The 19652-nt window shown below is 37.0% G+C and overlaps 1 protein-coding gene across 13 annotated transcripts in view; it reads left to right on the top strand.

Annotated features, from left to right (window-relative positions):
* Window positions 1–19652, top strand: part of SATB1 (SATB homeobox 1) — a 99299-nt gene that overhangs the window by 56575 nt on the left and 23072 nt on the right. For all 13 annotated transcript variants that reach the window (XM_089332294.1, XM_089332296.1, XM_089332295.1 and 10 more), the window contains 2 exons: window positions 3840–4052; window positions 13420–13575. In XM_089332294.1, the coding sequence (XP_089188420.1) occupies window positions 3840–4052; window positions 13420–13575 (369 nt within the window). The remainder of the gene's footprint in view (window positions 1–3839; window positions 4053–13419; window positions 13576–19652) is intronic.

Below are 19652 nucleotides of genomic sequence, written 5' to 3'. Positions count from 1 at the left end.
CCCCTATGTGACAGTTCTCGATTAGCTTACCAGAGGACAGAGATAAATGGTGTCTACTTAAAACTTACTTGGCATGAGTCCAGTATAGTAGGTAGAGTTTGAAAATAGTCTTTCACCTGGACATGTGATTAAAAATTCACAAAACAACAGAGGCCGGTAATCTTTTCTGCCTGTTTTCTTTTTAGGAGAGAGGTTTCATCAAGTCATATTTTCTCTCTGAGGGCTTTGAAGTTCCATGAAGCTGATAAAAATCTATTTGAATCACTGATTATGTTCAAAGAGGAGACAAACAGGAGGCCAGACAGACTTTTTGTTCAGATTGGCAGTCTCTTTCGCTTATCTGCTCTTTTAAAGAATTCACAATTAGCTTTTGGAAGTACTGATAATATTTGTTGAAGGTTTCTTTTCTTTCTTTTACAATTACTAATGAATTTTACTTCTAATAACTTATAAACTGTTTCTGAAATGTGAAAAAAAGGTTTAGGAATTTGTCAGATAATCCACTGTTTAATTGAAAAAAAAATTATGATTCTCACTTAACCATGATGTAACAATGTGGAATAATTTTGTGTTGTCATATATACACCAGACATCTAATTATTTGTAACATGCAAAGTTCCAAGGAAAGGCAGCTTCCTATTTCCAATAAAGTTAATATTCATGAGATGCTGGTAACTTCCTGCATACTATACAAAGTCTCAGGTTCTTTTCAGGAAAACAAAAAAAAAGACTAATTATTTTGTTAAATTTAGCTCAGCAAATTTATTGAGCAACTATTGTGCACAGTGCTGCTGATAGTTTTAATCCTGGTGTATCAGCATATTCTATGACATAGCAAGTAATTTAGATACATGCTTGCCTCGACATGCTACATTTTAGCATGAGAAAGGATTTTTGTTACGAGGTCCCTCTTACTATCCACCATGGGGGATTACTACGAATTACCTTGGCCTAGCTTGGCGAGCCTGTACTGTATTCTCATCTTTAGGAAATGGGAAAGGAGGTGCATGCAACTTGAATCCAGAAATGCAACTATTCAATTAGCAACCTGAATGGGATTCAGACAGCATTCCTGGGTCCTGATAGCAATCATTTTGCATGCAGAATTGCTCTAAAGTGCCATGATCTGTTTTGTTTTGTTTCCTAATTAACACTAATCAAAACTTTTTAAACATTTTTTTCAAGCATTTCCACCAGGGGGCACTCCCCTCATTGAAAGCTATGGGCCTAAAAAAAAAAACCCCACAAAACCCAGAAGGTTTCTAAAACACATGAGACTGTCTACACTGGCTTCTTGAGTGTCCCAGGGTTTGAAACATCTCTTCAGACCATCAACATACTCCAGGCAGATGAGCTGCACTTCTCTCAGTAGAATAATTAACTGAAGTTGAAATAAATGCTTTGCCCCTAAAACATTTGTGTACTTAAATGGGATGTAATGCCAACATCGAAAGATGGGTGAACTTCCTAAATTCTTCCCCAGGCCCCATGGTGTCTTCTGCTGTAATCCATACATGGATGACTTAGTCTCATTTTAGCAAGACTTGACAATATTATTAGGTATTTTTCGTGTGTGTGTGTGTGTGTGTATGTGTGTGTTTCAGTATATGGAGTCCTCCACTGCCTCAGGATAGATTGCTTTATGATTTAAGATTTTTAAAATGTCTAATTTCAGATTTCTCAAATATAATATCCCAATTGTTTATATGATATATTTTACTCTAATCTGTTTTTATAACAATTACTGTACAATTAATATAATGAAACATCACACAAAGTACCACATAACTTTCCATTGAAGGCCCTCCCCGAGTACTAAAATCACTGGTAGGATCTAGCTACGGGTGGCATATCTTGTTCTTAATTTCTACCACCTACTTGGAATTTTTTTTTTCTTTTTTGGTCCATCTGTACATAATTAACCCATTTAGTAAATGTATCAAACACTTATAGTTATGCTGGAATAATAAAAATGAATATCAGATTATTATACTCCAGGATATTATAACATATATGCTGAATGTTAGCATCTGTTTCTGTGTAGTTAATATACATATATTGCTTTGGCAAGCACATTTTTAAACATAGTATTTGGCGGGAAGGGGTGGAGAGCAAGGCTATTTTATTACACCTATTTTCAAACTTTTTTTTGAGATCTGCATAGTTTGATTTCAGTATGACCCATTAGGAACACAGTCAGCTTGATTTGGTTGACCTTGTACAGATTAAATAGCTGGATGATTGACTCCTTGTTTAACTGAATTTTAGTTGGATTGACTGGGTTTTGCTCTTGTGTAGACACAATAGTAGCATTCCTTGTTATCAATAAAAGGATATGACTTTATTCTTCGGTCACATTTCTTAGGACAAAGCTGAAAGTTTAGGTTCAATTTCAGGCTTTGGTTGCAATAGAACAAGTGAGAGACTTCTTTCAAATGGACTCCTGGGCCCCTTGGTTGTGATAGTGGCTCTCTTTTAATACAAGCTTATAAATCATTTTCAAAGTGGACAGTACTTTTACACTGTCTGCACTCAACTCTTACATTTAGGCAATATGGTCCATTATCCTTGAGAAATTTTGAAAACAAAACCAGGTTTGCACTTCTAGGAAACCATGAAGAGACCTCAGATGTTGCAACCTTGTGCTCCAGTGCTTTAGGAAGACACTTAACCTTCCCTCCCTGAAATATACCCAGTAGCCATTCCTGAACATTATTGGAAAGTAGATTTGCAAATTATATAGAAATCTTGACAAAATTTTATTTTGAGCTATGTTACAAGAAGCTGATACCCAGCTAAGTGAAGAAAACAGATGTGTCTTGGCATTCCAAAGCATTATGTCATGTACAAGACTGAAAGGACAAGGGTTGCTCAGCCCTTATGAAACAGAAAAATTTTTTCTAATACTTTAACACATTGGGGAAAGCCACCTGTTTTTGAAAGAGTTCTTTTAAATGTTAACAAAAAATTAGTTGAAAATTTAATGCTGAAATTTTTAGGGGAAAAAGGTACATTAAAGGGGTTTAAAATGGGTTTATAATTTCTTCTCTATCACTAAATAATCATTTGTATTCTCAAATTTTATGATTACAGAAAATTTAGGATATTCTTTTCCTTGGCATGCTATGATGAGTTTTTACAATGTGGAAGACTAGTTACATATTTCAGATGTTATCTATGTTTTTGAAGTTCAGAATATCAGCCTGAGAGCCAGTGGAACAGTATAGCAAGAGTGTTTTTAGAATAATCTGAGTTAGTATTATTAAAATGTCACTTGGTGTCATTTAGTTTATAGTTTGAAGATTAAGGAATAACTTACACACTGACCGTGAAAATAGAGCATGAGTCCTAAGTGATGCTTAAGTAAAAGTATTTTTTCTCCTTTGTTAGAATTTGTTACATCTCATTTTTTGATGTGAAAGTTCTACTTATTCTCTGGTAATGGCTCTCTATCTTTGCAAATCAGGCTGCTGGCATTCCACTGCCTTTGTCTAGGCAGCCTGTGAACTACACAGCTCAATGCTGTTGTAGTATTGAGGATTTCATTTATTCTGAACTTCCCCAGATCCTCTCTCTGTGAAAGAATTCATGGCAAGTTAAGCTACTCAAAGGAAGGAGATCAATTAAGCAGTTTCAGTTTATCGTATATGTAAAGCAGATGCTTAATAAAATTAAGAATACAATTGAGACTGTCTTTTCCACCACTTCAGTTGTAACTCTGTTCCTATGGAGAATGAATGCCTCTGACGGTTCATTTTCTGCAGAGTGGGGAAGGATCTCCGCTGGCCAGCCAGAGCATGGTGCAAGCTCACTCACCCTGTGCCTCTCCTCCCCTGCAGGGCTTGCTTTCAGAAATCCTCCGGAAGGAAGAGGACCCCAAGACTGCGTCCCAGTCTTTGCTGGTAAACCTTCGGGCTATGCAGAACTTCTTGCAGTTACCGGAAGCTGAAAGAGACCGAATCTATCAGGATGAGAGGGAGAGGAGCTTGAATGCCGCCTCAGCCATGGGTCCTGCCCCCCTGATAAGCACACCGCCCAGCCGTCCTCCCCAGGTACAGAATCCTTTTCTTCCTCAGAGTTGTTTTTGCTGATTAAAAAGAAGTATTTGGGGAAGAATCTTCACCAGAAATTAGACGGAAATATTTTTTTTTTAAATTATATTTAACCTGTGGAGATATTGGTCCCAAATCACTAATTTTTATATAAACATGGTGAGATAATAAATAAATAAAGGGAAGACCATTGCTTTGGGCTGCTTCATTCTTTGGAGGTAAAAATAGTCCTTAAATGAGATATTTATCTCTATTACTATTCAGTAAATAAGTGTTTTATACTCAATAGGAAAAAATAAAAAAATAAAGTGAATTTTATCCCTACCAGTTTTGGAAGCACCATTTGAATAGCAAATAAATAAAAATAAATAAGTAATTCCATTTGTATTTATGCTTTCCAGTACAAACTGCAGCTGGTTCCAATTACATATCATTTCACTTGTAATCTTTCATAATTAAGTTTAATACAATCCTTGAAGGCAGGTTTAAATGGAGCTGATAGGGAATTCTGTACATATTCCCAAAAATGGGTACATTTTCTACTTCTCCAAATTTTTGCACTTCCTAGCAAGATAAAAATTCACCTCCCAGGTATTAATGTATATGTGTGTATTTGTATGTTTTTATTCGTTTTTAAATAGCCTCATAACTGTTATGAGAATTCAATAAATTCTCAATATAAACTGACAGATAAAAGTATGATAGTGGATTAAACTCAATCCTCAACCAAATGTATTTTCTGATATTTAGTTGGAGGCCTGTACAACTCTCCAAAATTTTGAGTCAGCTAAAACTGGATAAAAATTGAATATGAAACAGAAGGTCAACTAGTCATATAATAATATAAAATTAATATCTTTATGTTAATTTCTTTTCATTATAGTAAAAAATTGTCATACAATCCCAAATAAAGAAACCTAGAAAAAGCCTGCTGGCATTGCTTAATGGATAAAGCCACTGCCTGAAATGTTGGCATCCCATGTTGGCCCCAGGTTATGTCCCAGCTGCTCCGCTTCCAATCCAGCTCCCTGATAATGGCCTTGGAAGAGCAGTGGAAGATAACCCAGATGTTTAGGCCCCTATTACCCAGGTGGATATGGAAGAAGCTCCTGGCTTCCACCTCCCAGCCCTGGTGGTTGCAGCCATCCAGAGAGTAGACCAGTATGGATGGAAGATCTCTCTGTTTCTCTCTCTCTCTTTCTCTGTGTAACTCTTTCAAATGAATAAGTAAATCTTTTTTTAAAGATATATTTATTTATTTGAAAGTCAGAGCTACATAGAGGAGAGACAGAGAGAGGGAGAGGTCTTCCTTCTACTGGTTCACCCCCCAGTTGGCCGCAATGGCCGGAGTTGTGCCAGTCCAAAGCCAGGAGCCAGGAGCTTCTTCCAGGTCTCCAACGTGGGTGCAGAGGCCCAAAGACTTGGGCCATCTTCTACTGCTGTCCCAGGCCATGGCAGAGAGCTGGATTGGAAGTGGAGCAGTCAGGTCTCGAACCAGTGCCCATTTGGGATGCCGGCACTTCAGCCCAGGGCGTTAACCCGCTGCACCACAGTGCCCGGCCCCATGAATAAGTAAATCTTATAAAAATAAAAAAACCTAAAGAATGAAACTGCTTTAGATACTTCCTAAGTAAGGAGTAGATACAATAGTCAACCACTTTTTGAGGATATTAAATTGCTTATCATGTTCTAAAATGAATTTTTTCAGAAATGTCACAAAAATTCATTCTCCATTTTATTTATAGAAAGTCAATTTGATCTTTATAGGAACAAGACTATAAGGAATTCACTGTAATTGAGAAAAGAAAGACATGTTTCTATGTACATAGACACAGCTATTGACTTTAATCCCTAAAATCTTCTATAAAAAATTTTCTCAAGATAAAGAATGGGGAATTTATATACATATGACTTTTTAAAGACTATTTTAACACTCCTGAAATGTTTAGAGTTAGTATACACACTGTCAGTTAACTTTGCTTCAGTAATCATTAGCTATAGGCATTGGGGCAGTTATTTTATTTGTAATTTAATTTGCAATGTTAATAAAAGTATCTTAAGGCCAATATGGACTTCACATTGAGCTTTTTTTAAAAAAAAATCTATACAAATAATTGACGTAGTGGTTCTATACTATAGCTTTTGTTTTCTAATTTTTCTGAGATTTTAATTGCTTTATTTATTTCCCAAAAGTCATTTGCTTCCCTTATTAAAATTTTTTCTTAGGGAAAGGTATACTAACTCTTACTAAATGATACTTATTTTCACATACCATCAGATATGTATGTGTTTTAAGGTTTTGTCTGCTATGATAAGTTGTGATAGGAAATAATATATAATTTACTTTGCCTGAATTATCAAGTAACTGGTTCAACCGCCTTTCACTGTATATGTTTGTCTCAAGAGCTTGAGATCAAGCCCTTAGCTCGGGCATTCACCTAGTGATGCAAGTATAAAGTATGTAAAACTCTTTCAAAGGAAACGTTCCCTATTAAAGCAATCTTCCTGGCTATCTAACTAAACACCAAAGTGATTATCTGATGTGTGTAATTTTATTTCACTACTATAAGATAAATCTTAAATTATCTTGTTTACCTCATAGGAGAATCCCTTTGCATTACTTTATATTATTATAATAGAGCTCACTTCCAATTAGATCACATTTTATCCTTTAACAATGGCTCAATAAATTAGATTGCAAGAGATTCTTAATGTAGGAGTATTTTAGATTTGGAAAAACAGGCTATAGAACAATTGGGTCAGTACTGTTTTGCAGTTGTTAAAATCAAATCTGTAAACTGAAACCAATATATTACACAGAAAGTTTTTTGATGTTGCTGGTTTTGTTTTTTATTTTATTTTTTTAATTTTTGTTTATTTGTGTTTACCTGAAAGGCAGAATGGGAGAGACAGAGATCTCCCATCAGCTGGTTCACTCCCCAGATGCCCACACCAGTGAAGACTGGACCAGGCCAAAGCCTGGAGCCTGGAACTCTCTATTGGAATGCAGGCCTCCTAAGCCACTGCCACAAAACATTCTTACTGCAGATGACTAAAATGGAATCAGAGAAGCAAGAGTAGAGGAAACCATGATACAGAGTCAAAACGCAAATTTTGTTTCGACTTTGTGTTTTGCCAGAGAGGAGTCTGTGAAACTGCTATGCATTTCTTTTCCCCCAGAATTGAGACAAACCTTGTGCTTGGATTTGAACCCTGATTTCTTTCTAAGGAACCACATGTTAGAGGCAGAGGCACTGGGGTGGGCATTGTGTTGGGTGCATCAGGTCAGGCAGCTGCTTGAGATGCCTGCCTCCATGTTGGAGTGACTTGCATTGAGTCCCTCATCTGCTTCCAACTCAGCTTCCGGCTACTGTGAACCTGGGAGCACCAGAGAATGGCTTGAGTGTTGAGGTCCGTGACACCCACATGGGAGACCTAGATTGAGTTCCAGGTTCCTGGCTTCAGGCTGGCCCTACCCCAGCTGTTGTGAGCATTTGGGGATGAACCAACACATGGGAGATAGTCATTCATCCTCCCTATCCCTCTTCCTATCTTCTCTCCCTCTCTCCCTCTCTTTCTCTCCGCCTCCTCCCTTCCCTCCCGTTTTCACTCTGCCTTTCAGAGAAATAAAAATAAATTTTAAAACTTGAGGGAAAAGAGAAGGGCAGAGGCCTGCCTGGCTCACAGAAAACTTAAGCCACCTTTAGGCTTGAGAGACTGGGTTCTCTTCCAGCTCCATGCAGGATATAGGTCATATATGAGAAGATTTCAGAAAGACCCTGTGGCAAATCACACTGCGAGCCTATTGAGGAACTTGTATTCTGTCTTCTTCAAGAATGGACTGCCCTGGATGGTGAGGCAATGGGTCTGGTTGCCAGGACCACTCTCCCTTGGATACCTGGACTAGCCTTAGAAACTGCCCAGCCCCTCTGAGGTGCCCCTACACAGAGGTGTCCCTGGGGCTCCAGTGCAGCTGGGCTCTGGGCCAGACCTGTTAGCTGCATGTTGTTTACATACCTTACATGTTCTAATTCAAGAAATACAAATACTTGTGCTTAATAACAACTCAGTTTTCTGAGCACCTTCACATATATGAATGCACTGAGTCTTCATCCCAGCCTTTTTCTAGGAGAGAAATGGGAAACTAGAATGTAAAGTCTAATCAGTTTTCAAACCCTTTGTTAATTATGTGGCTCTTTTCTCTACCTCAAGCTACCTCTTCAAAATAAAGCAACCTTATTCTAGAAAGGGGAAAACAAAACGAGGAGACTTCTTCTATTTGCCATAGAAGGAAACTCTGTTAGATTGGGAAGAAGGGCATATCCTCAAATGCTGTCCTAATGGAATAAATCAAATGGTTGATCCATGTGGGAAGACTTAGTACCATGGCATTTCTGATATTGTGGAGAAAATAGCCCTTTTGAAACTTTTGTGAGAAAATATCTTAGGAGAAACCAATCTCTCCAAAGTTCTTAAAGATTTTTAAAAAAAAAAGATTCATTTATGTGAAAGGCAGAGAGAGCAAAAGTTTCCACCGACTGGTTCACCCCCCAAATGGCTTCAATGGCCAAGCGCTGATCCAGGCCGAGGCCAGGAGCCAGGAACTCCATCCCGATCTCTCCCAGCGGTGGCAGGGGTCCAAGTACCTGGGCCATTTTCTGCTGCCTTCCCCGTAGCATTAACAGGGAGCTGCCCTGGAAGCAGTCAGGACTCAGACTGGCGTTCTGATGTGGACGCCAGCGTCACCCGAAGGTTTTGAATCTAACTGTGCTTTGGTGAGTTCATTAGAGGAAGCTTACTAATAATTAATGATTGGTTTCTGATGATTTCTTCTATAGGACAAATCTGGGTTAGGCTTATTTCTGCCTTAGGTGTATACTTCTGGTTTCATTTGTGTATTTTAATATATGTTAAGTTGTGGAGTTAAAATTAATTTAGAAATTTAAGATTCCATAAGAAATGTTTCAAAGCATATAATTATCAAATTATAACTTTTACATGAGCTGTGCAATTATTTTTTCCTTCATTTTTATATCTTTATGTAATTCTTTAGTTTCTTCTGAAGTAATATGGGAAATTTTATAATGCTGACTTAGAGAATGTACAAGGTCATATATATATATGGAATATATAATTAATTTGGTGGCTGTACAATTCTGTCTCTTTATAACAATTCCTCATAAGATATAATGAAATAAAGGTTCATTTTGGTTTCAGGTTCAGTTACAGGCGGGAACTTAGATGCTTGATAAAGGTTTTATTTATAATGGATCCATTAAACAACATTGTTTTGAGATCTCACTTATGTGCCTGTAAAATGCTTCCCTTTAATTGTCATCTTTTTGTTTCTTGTTTTTTAAAGATTTATTTTATTTATTTGAAAGGCAGAGTTACAGAGGAGAGGCAGAGAGAGAGAGAGAGAGGTCTTCCATCTGCTGGTTCACTCCCCAAATGGCTGCAACAGCCAACCTGGGCTGATCCTAGGCCAAGATCCTGGACAAAATCCTGGAGCTTTCTCTGGTCTCTCACGTGGGTGCAGAGGCCCAAGGATTTGGGCCACCTTCCACTGCTCTCCCAGGCCATCAGAGAGCGTGTCAGAAGTGGAGCATCCAGGACTGGATCTGGCACCCATATGGAGTGACTATGCTGCGGCTGGGGCTTTACCCCAATGCCACAGCGCCTGCCTCACCTGCCCCTAATCGTCATCCTTTAAAGAGCTGAAAGCCTTTTATGTTTAGATTTGGAAAATAATAAATGTAGTTTGTAGAAAAGGAAGAAAAAAAGACCAAACCTTGGTACCATAGACGGTGTTAATATGTAGAGATTTGCGAGTGAGAACTATTTTCCAACACCATTAAGGTTGCCACAGAAAGCACGTTTCATATGTAACCTTACTAGGAAAACATTTGTAATTTGCACACCTTGAAAAGTAAACAAGTTGGATTTTTAATATTAATTATAAAAAATTGGCTACTCAAAGTTAGACATTGGTCAGTTAGATTTAGCAAAGGGCTAAATCTAAAACAGGTCTAGCATGTTTTTAAAAGAAGAATTTTTCCAAGTAAAGAGGGACCATATAATATCATAAGCTTATTATAATTCAATGATTTCTAAAATCAGCACTAGCATCAGACCAATTTAAATTCACATCTCAGCCTCACCTATGGAAAAATTACTTAACATCTTTGTTTTCACAGTTCTCTCAGTTTTAAAATGGGGCGATAATAGTAGGTATAATGTATGTTAATATACACTAGTATAATGCCCAGCACATAATAAACAACTAACATGTCAGCCTTTATTATCATAATTTTTAGAACCACATAAAACTTTAATTTTTGCATGCATGCTTGCAGGCAGTTCCTGTCGCATCAACCAGTAGCACATTCACCAATCAGAAGCAAAGTAGAGTTCGCTTTATGTAACTTGAAAGTTTGATTTGTGGATTTAGCAATCCATGTAGAAACAAAGTGGAATTTTCATCGAAAATTTGGATTCCACTGCTCAATTTTACTGAAATTAAGAGCGAACCCAAGTGCTCAGCCCTAACCCCACATGGGAGGGTAAATAGTGGAAACTCTAGTTCTTAACTGCTTCCCGGCGCCACGGTAATAATGGAGTAGTACAGCCTACCTGATAAAAGCTGTTCCGAAAGCAACTGCATTTATTTTACCTCCTGTGCTATTTGCAGAGAAGAGCTGAAGAGTAGTTTGTTTTGCCTGGAATGAACTACTTTATGAATTTTAATGTGTGATATAATATTAAAAGCTAAACCAGGATTAAAGAAGATTTTTTTTGGACTAAGCTAAAATAGTACTTAGTAGAGTGAGGTATAAAAGATTTTTGTTTCCATTTTTACCTGGGGAAAAATTCAGCTTTCATATTTTTGAAAAGCTGTCCAAGTCAGTTCCCCTTAAGCAATAGCTTGTGTTTAGGAAAAAATGCGATTCAAGAATTCTAATAGCTTATCTGTGATAAGATAAGTATCTGGGCCAACAAGATGGTAAAGACAATCTTTTCTAAATATTTTTAAAATGAGTAATGCAGACAGATACTCTGTAACTTTATTTCTTAACTCTTTGCCCTTAAATTCTTTTTTTAAAAAATTCTTTCATGTGTTCTTGTTTACCTCTTTTGTTTTGATTGTGTTGGCTCCTAGGAAATTATTTTTTTCTTTTATGATTTAGAATTCTTTATTTTTGGTTCAATTTGTAATTGCTTCATATAAAAAATTTAACAAAAATGTTTTAGAAACAGTTTAATAATTATAACCCACCTCAAAGATAAATTCTTAAATATAGTTTTTACAAAGGAATGAAAATTATTATAAAAACATAGCAAAACACCAGGTTTCCAAAGCCTGCTGTCTTTAACTATTGCTAAGCACATTGCTACCGAGGAATTGTTTCTTCCAATGCACCGGACTTGGTGCCCCCATTTCCATAACATTCAATTTTCAAAGTGATTGAAATGGCTTTTCTTTCTCTTTCATTTAAGCAGTGAGAAAAATAGGTATTAAAAGAGACCCCATGGGGTGATCAAGTCTATCCCTCTGCCTCAAAGCAAGACCACCCCAGAGCAAAGTTTTGAATCTCACCAAAGCAACTTTGTAGGCAATTTATGGTAATGGGTTAACTCTTCTGGCTCCTAAAGTGGTGTTTAGCAGATTATTGCTTCAAAGCCCTGTATGCCTTCTTAGTGGCCTCTAGTCCTTAATATACCTCAGTGAATGTCCTTGCTAACTACAGTCCCAGAGCTAGAAAATGAATTCTGGAGATATAGCCTTATCTCTTGCCCATACCATCTCCAGTTAATAGTTTAGCAGAAGTGACCCAGCAGCTGGTCACTTGTCTGTCCTGCTTTCCCACTGTGCCCTCTTCAGGCCTGTGGTCCAGCCATTTCACTTTTCACAGTATTATTCTTTCCATGCCTACAAGAGTTCAGCTGTGGTGGAGTGATCTTCCTACCTCCTCAAAATAAGCAAGAGATCAATTATCTTGCCAATTGGCTACAAGCGAGAGGGTTCATGTGGCATATCATAAAGGAACTCATAATTATTCTTTGAGTAGAAACAATTGGATTGCTTCAAGCAACCTCTGTCCCACTTTTCATACCAAATATTTTGGGAACAGGATGAAATACGCCTAGAAGACTAGCAGTTTACCTAGGGTTGTGTTTGTGTCATTTAATGCCAAAAATCATTTATCCTAAAATTTTCTGTTGTTTGTTGTTTATGTGAGAAATTGTCCAAGATGGTAAGTTTCTAAAGCATACCATAAAGAACCCCTAAGAAATGAACCGTGTAAGTAGTTTTGCTGGGAGAAACATGGTCCCGTTTGTATAGTAATTTTTTTATTTACATTTTCATTAGATTCCCCTAAAAATAAAAAAAAAACTCATAGTCCATACATAAGTTTTCCAGGCTGGTTCATACATCTGCATAATAAAAATTAGGGTTTTAAACAATAATAGAATCAATAAATTTTGAGGCCTTCCCTCTAAGATTTTGTAGCATTTTCCTGCTTAATATCTGCTTAACATTAATACCAAAGGCATTGATACTGATTTTTCACTTAAGATTATATATTTTGAATATATTTATAGTCACTGATTATATTTTTTGTGTAATATACAGTAATTTTCTATTAAATATTTTGAAATATTTCCTTATTATCTGGTTCCACAAGTCAAAAGGAAATCATTATACAGGGGTGCCAGGAAAAGATGAAATAATTATACAGAACAGCTTGGACATGCACGTGTAAAATGCAACCAGCCTTTATGATAATTAAGCAAGGCACTCTACCTGTTTCATGGATGGATAGAAGATTTAAATATGCAGTTCTGCAAATGGCTTTATTATGGAAGATTTTTAAAATGAAACATAAGAGGAAAAGGCATAAAAAAGAGTCTAAAATTAAAAAGGCCATAGTATATAATAGCTATTAGTGATGCAATTGTCTATTAGGCATTGGGCACCCAGAGAAGATACAGCGCTGAGCATTATGATTTTAATTGTGAATTTCCTTTGTTAGCATTGCAGTGGAAGGTAATTGGAAGACAATTAGTTTAGGGTTTTCAAGTCTTTGAAACTATTTCGTTTTCCAGAAAACTTACTTTATGGCATTATATTTCCTGGTTGTCAGCTGGCAGTTGCTGTCATATTACAGATGCAATCACCTGTGACAATGTGACTTCCTTAACTTAAGCAATCTGATCTCAGGGCAATAACTAATGTTGAATGACTTCACTGCTGACCACCTTGGTCATAAAAGGAGCAACAGTGTCTAGTTTGGATGCTGAGCCTGAAAAGCTTCAAAACAATTTGGCCAATGAAAAATGACAGCCATGTTCAAAATGTTTGTAGGTGAAAACAGCTACTATTGCTACTGAGAGGAATGGGAAACCAGAGAACAATACCATGAACATTAATGCTTCCATTTATGATGAGATTCAGCAGGAAATGAAGCGCGCTAAAGTGTCCCAAGCACTGTTCGCAAAGGTTGCAGCAACCAAAAGCCAGGTAAGAGCCTCTTTTAGGCGTTGAGAATGTTTATCTGTGATGCTTGTGGGATTTTCACTGAAAGTGGTGTCTGTGTTCAGTATGAATTTGCATCACTGAGCAGTCACAATTTCTAGGATTATTTAGAGCTGTAGAATGAAGCATTGTTCAGATTCAGGTTACAGACGCTTGGTTTTCTTACCTCCAACAGAAACACAGCAGACCAAGGATTTCTTGGTGAAACCCCAAGTTAGTTAACAGCTGTTTTTAGAAGAATGCTCTGTGGCACAGAGGTTTCTCAGTTTAGTATCCCGTGGTAGAATAAACGCCTTGAATTCCTGTTGTTCATTGTCACTTAGATGGCTTGGATTTTCATCCTGAAATACTACAAATATTATCTACAGTTTCTTTTCCAACTTGGCTACCTACAACTATTTGTTGGCGCACTATTAAACTGACCACACACACAGAAGTATCTTCTCAAGTTAACAATTTTAGTTTTTCTGTAGATGTATGTAAGACACACTAATTGTACCACAGTTGGAAAACTTGTCCACCTAATGAAATTTAGCTGAATACTCTTGAACTAGAAAAGTTACAAATCTCTACAAAACAAAATAAAAGCAAAGGGTAAATAATGCAGTGTAATTGTCATATTAATCATTTCTGCTCATCAAAAATAGATTTATCTATATGCACAAACTGACAGTTATCTCTAAGTCCTTCTCCAAACCCTTGAATCCTCTGTAAAGGCCCAGAAGAATGCTAAACTCACTTTGTAAAAGGATCTGATAATACTATCAAGGTGAGATTCAGAGGCATTCAAGCGCTCCAGGTGAGATTTTAACAACTTGAAATTGCAAACAAGTATATTTTCATTATCACTAATGAACCATCTTCTATAAAATAGCCTGATAATGTGTCACCTTGTGACAAAATACACAACCTTGGGAATACACAGTGCCTTTACAGTTTTCTTAAAATTTTACTCTGTCAGCATTAATAGTGGTACCTGATGGGAGTTTTGCTTTAGAAAAATATTGTTCCTGTTTAAGTTATAGGCTGGATGAAATACTTAAGGGATATCTTGGAAATGTTATATAAAAATGATTAAACTCAAGCTGTGGACTGTAAAAATTATAGCTTTATAGGCCACATGCCTGCCTACCCTTCAATCACTGTCAAAGTGATAATTTCTACAATAATATGTTTCTTTTATTGTGAGATTCTAAACATCAAGTGCTGTTTAAACATTAAACTGAATTGTTTATGTTAGTGCTATACTCAGCGTGTCATACATCAGGCCACCGTAATCTCTCATGGAATGTAAAATTCTGTCATGAATCATGGCTTGTATATCGGAAATTACTGTAATTTTGATTGGAAATTACAGGGCTCTTGAAATGTTTCTAATTATGATAGAATGTTAGAGCCGCTTCAGACCTGTGTGCTTCTTCAGATGTCTTCATTTACATGCCGAGACTACGCATTAAGGAGAAATGTCCTGTTCTCACTTCACCCAACCACCCCAGATAGTCTTGTTTTGGCTGTCTAGTCTAATTATGATGAGGATCTCATATTTAAATAAATATTTTCTCGCCTTTCTTCCCAATCCTGCATCTTTTTATTTCTGACCTCTCCAATTATCAAGAATAACAGACTGCATTCCTGTAAGGGCCAAGCCCTTTCCCCAAATTCCCAAAATGGAGAAATGTAGACATGCATTTATAATAATAAGAGTCAGCCTTAAAACACAAGAATTTATATTAAAACTCTTCAATGACTGTCATTTAGTCGTCTGTGATCTGTCATACAGTTCAATCTAGATTCTGCCCTCCCCTTTACTTCCTTCCTGAATGGAGTGTGGCTCTCTATGCTTAACAGCATACCTTCGCTACCTTTGACTTGATTCTTTCCTTAAACAAACCCCAGATTGTGCCCACCTGGGCTGAGTTACTGATTTTTTTTTTGAACTATTCAAAAAGTAGCAGCAGCTGACTGATAATGCCTATGAATAATAATTCTGGAAGTTCTTAACATTGTTATTTTTTGTACCCCATCCTGTGCAGCTCCTCATGAGCCTTGATTTCAGCAGGGTCAGTGGGCAGCTTCTTATCATCTCTGTGATGGTGATTCCCTAAGGCCCTAAAGCCATTGCCAATCTCCTCATTTCTAGTTGAGAGAGAATCCGAGGGGCCAGTTGTAGACTGTGGGGTTGAACAAACTATGAACTTTTAGTCCCTTGCATAGTTAGTTGTTCCTCACTTCTATTTTATTCTTAACCTCCTAGCAGATTTTTTATTGTTGTTCTTTTGTCCTAGTTTCATTCAGTTTAGACATATCAGGACTACCCTTTTTATGAAAATGTGGTATGTACGAAGATTGATGATTACTTAAAAATAAGAGTTCAAAAATAAATGCATATATCACTAACAGCAAATCTGACTTAACAAGGAAAGGTGGTCATTTACTTATGTTTTGTTCTGCTGCCATGATATTTTGCAAGGGAAACAGAAAAAACTGGTATATAAGCAAATATTTCCAAATCGGGCTTTTCTCATGGTCAAAATTCTTCTGAAATAGTTATTTTTGCCTCAAATATGTGTGCCAGGGTTTGTCAGACTGAGTCAATACTCTCGCAAGATGAAGTGTATGTAGAGCTGGAAGAACCAAAGCCACTTCGATCTCAGCCCATCTACCACGTCCATCTGTTCCTGTGTTTCCCCCTGGTTGTCTGGGTTGTCTGAACATTAATCACCTTTTTCGTGCTGAATTCTATTGTGTATTTATTATCTACATTTAATTTAGTAACTCTGTTAACTAGCATTATATTCCTTATTTTACACATGAGGGTTATTCAACTAATAAGTAGTAAAACCAACTCCAAATTCTCTGCATTGCTTCTACTGTTTTAGTATCTCTTCAGAGTTCCAGGCAGCACCAGGAACTGAAGTTGCACTCTGCTCCGGGAAAGAAATACTAGGGGTATTGGACTGCTTGGTAGTAGAAGCAGTGAGAGCTTTTCTTTCTTTATCGAAATGCTCATGGAACACAGATTCACATGACTCTTGGCCTCCAGACTTTCTCGTGCCTATGGCAGTGGAGGTGGGTATACATGGCTTATAAGTCACAGGAATAGCTGTGGTCCAGGCTGTGTCGCTGGCATTATAAAACAGGGAAATTATTTAACCTTTTTGGGCCCAAGATTCTTTGAACATAAGAAGTTACCTGCTATAATGTATGCACAAGAGCTTTAAAATTATGTATCCCTATACAAAAATGGATCACATTTTATAGTGTGCTAAAGCAAGAGGTTCAATCCTCCATATGAATAAGAAGGATTTATTTATCATATATTTGTGTATCACAGATATCTTCATTTTAAAAGGTAAAGCATGCTCTGCAGTGACTCATGAACGAAGTATTTTCAATTAAAAAAAACCCAACTTGCATGGATTCCACCATTGCACAAGTATTATCTCTTCTTTGCTTTCAATAATAGGAATGAGGTTGTTTTTAACTCTAATAGAAACGTCTGAATAAAATACGCAAGTAAAAAGTGAAGGTAGGTTACTTTTTTGCTTGGTTAGGAAAGCAGCCTAATGCAAACTTTAAAAAGATAATGTGCTTTAAACATAATGTGAGTAGCTACAAATGAATACACTTTATATTCTGAGTATTCAAATAAGCAGAAGTTTTTCCATGTGAATCATATTGGAATTTTATCAAACATTTAGTCTGATAACATTCAAATAATTATGAGAGCAGAATTTGCTAATTTTACTGTTTAAAAAAATAGTTGATTTGGGTAATAACCATTACAGTATCAAGGTTCAGTTACTGTTCATTGGTTATAGTGTTTTCATATGGGAGATGGAAATGGAATTTTTTCCTTAATAGTGGCAGATGTTGGAATCTAATTTTATTCTACAGCAAACCCCTTGAGAGCTCTGAGACTTAAGGTGTGTGTCCAGCTAGGGGACATTAGCAGCGCCACAGGCCTTGCCTTGTATATTGAATTGTTACATTGATTTTCATGTGTGCAGAAGTGGGGCTTGCAGGTACAGTAGTGCAAAAAGAGAGTGAGTGAAGGACACTGACATAGCCATACTGTATCTGTACTGTGTTTAGAAAATTATTTCTCTCAAGTGCTTCATTGAACAGGATATTTCAGGTAAATTTTTTTGACTGAACATAATTCTCAGTGTAATATTTTCCAATGCAACAATGCAATCTCCACATTTCATAGAATTCCTTAATTTTTTTTTTTTAAAGATTTATTTATTTCAGAGGCAGAATTACAGAGAGAGAGAGGGAGATACAGACAAGTCTTCCATCCACTGGTTCACTCCTGAAATGGCCACAATGGCTGGAACTGGGCCAATCCAAAGCCAGGAGCCAGAAGCTTCTTCCGGGTCTCCCATGTGGGTACAGGGGCCCAAGCACTTGGCCATCTTCCACTGCTTTCCCAGACCATAGCAGGGAGTGGATCAAACCGGTGCCCATGTGGGATGCCCGTGCCGCATGAGAATGCTTAACCTACTATGCCACAGCACCAGCCCCTCATAGAATTCTTTGGCCACTATGATCAATTGATAGGTATGGTTTCCGAATCTAAAAAGAGGGAGCGGGAGCAGGGATTTCAATTATGCAAAAATAGCAAGACTAGTAAAAAAAAAAATAGTTTAAAAACTTGCTTTCTTCCTTTTTGTCATTGAAAGTTAGGGCCTCTAGGAAGAAAGAAGAGATAGTGGAAAAGAAAGAAAAAGAATAATTCAGTGCTTCTTGGATTTGTAGTGAAAAAAGCATCATTCTGACCTTTGCAAATTTTTAGATGGTGATTGGAATGTCTTAATTATAAATAAGACATAGTCACAAGTCAGGTGGCCAGAAGTATAATTTCATTGCTGATAATTAGAATCTGTAGCGACAAAATCCAAGAATTAAATCATAGAGCCAGTGACATCACATCCGTATTCTAGCATGTCAGTGAAGGCGTTTTTTTATTTTGTTAGAATTAACAAAATTTCATAGAACCTACAGTTTGAAACTGTGCTGAATCACTCTTTTGAAATGCTGGTGAACAGACTTTGCTGCCATAAGAATTCACCTGTGCAGCCTCCTATTTAAGGCACACAGGAGGCCCTGCAGATTTGACAGTCACAGCTTTTCTTATTCCTGGTACCACATCCTTTGGTAGCAATCTGTGAGAAGATCTTTGCCGTGTGTCCTCAGAGCCCCTTCTCTTGAGCAAATGCAGTTTTCTTCAGCCAGAGTCTGAAAAGAGAACTAGCCCTGGAGAGATACAGCTTAAATTTTTCTGGATCCGCATGCCTGGAGGTAGAGGGGTTATGAGGAACACTTGTGGGGAGAGCAAGGAGAGAAGTAAGATGCCCTGTATCATACCCCCAGATCTCAGCAGCCTGCCCACCTTCTGTCTAACACATGTTTTTGAAGTCTCCTGTGCTGTGTTCTTGAATAAGAAAAGTGCCATTCACTGTCTCCCTGTTTAAGGTGTTTATGTTTCGTAACGGCTTCTAAAAATCTCTTGTGTCTACACATCAGAGATCCATATTAGATTCGGTTATATTTCTGGTTGAATGCCAATAGAACTATTGAAAGCAATGGTTGTAAATATTAAATACCCTGATAGTTTAAAGGTACGTCATTGCATGTTACAGAATTTCTTAAAGACCAATTGAAATTTGTAGATCTGAATATGAGATGTTTTCTGATCTGTGCATTCTAACAAGCCTGTTTCAGTAAATCTAAAGTTGGTCAAGAAGGTCCAGCATTACTAAATGAAACACTTGTCTATCATGCATTGGATTCAAAGTCATGTAAAAGGGTGTGTTTTCTCCATAGACAGTTGGTGTCATCTACTGTAACAGATTGTTTTGTGGTAGTTTGTTTCTGCTTGCAGATAACTTTCTCCCTAAATATAAAATTGATTTATTGATGAGCTGAAAGTTGTAAATACATTTTCCTGTTCAACCCACTAGATAAGTTTAACTGTTAAAATATAGTAATTACTCTCATTCAGCCCAGTCTCTTCCTCTTTAGACATTGATACAAAATCTATTTTATGCAAGATTTGA

This window comes from Oryctolagus cuniculus, chromosome 4, assembly GCF_051225735.1.
Source record: "Oryctolagus cuniculus isolate XC-2025 breed Fujian yellow rabbit chromosome 4, ASM5122573v1, whole genome shotgun sequence".
Lineage (NCBI taxonomy): Eukaryota > Metazoa > Chordata > Mammalia > Lagomorpha > Leporidae > Oryctolagus > Oryctolagus cuniculus.
This window is presented reverse-complemented; position numbering and strand designations above follow the sequence as displayed.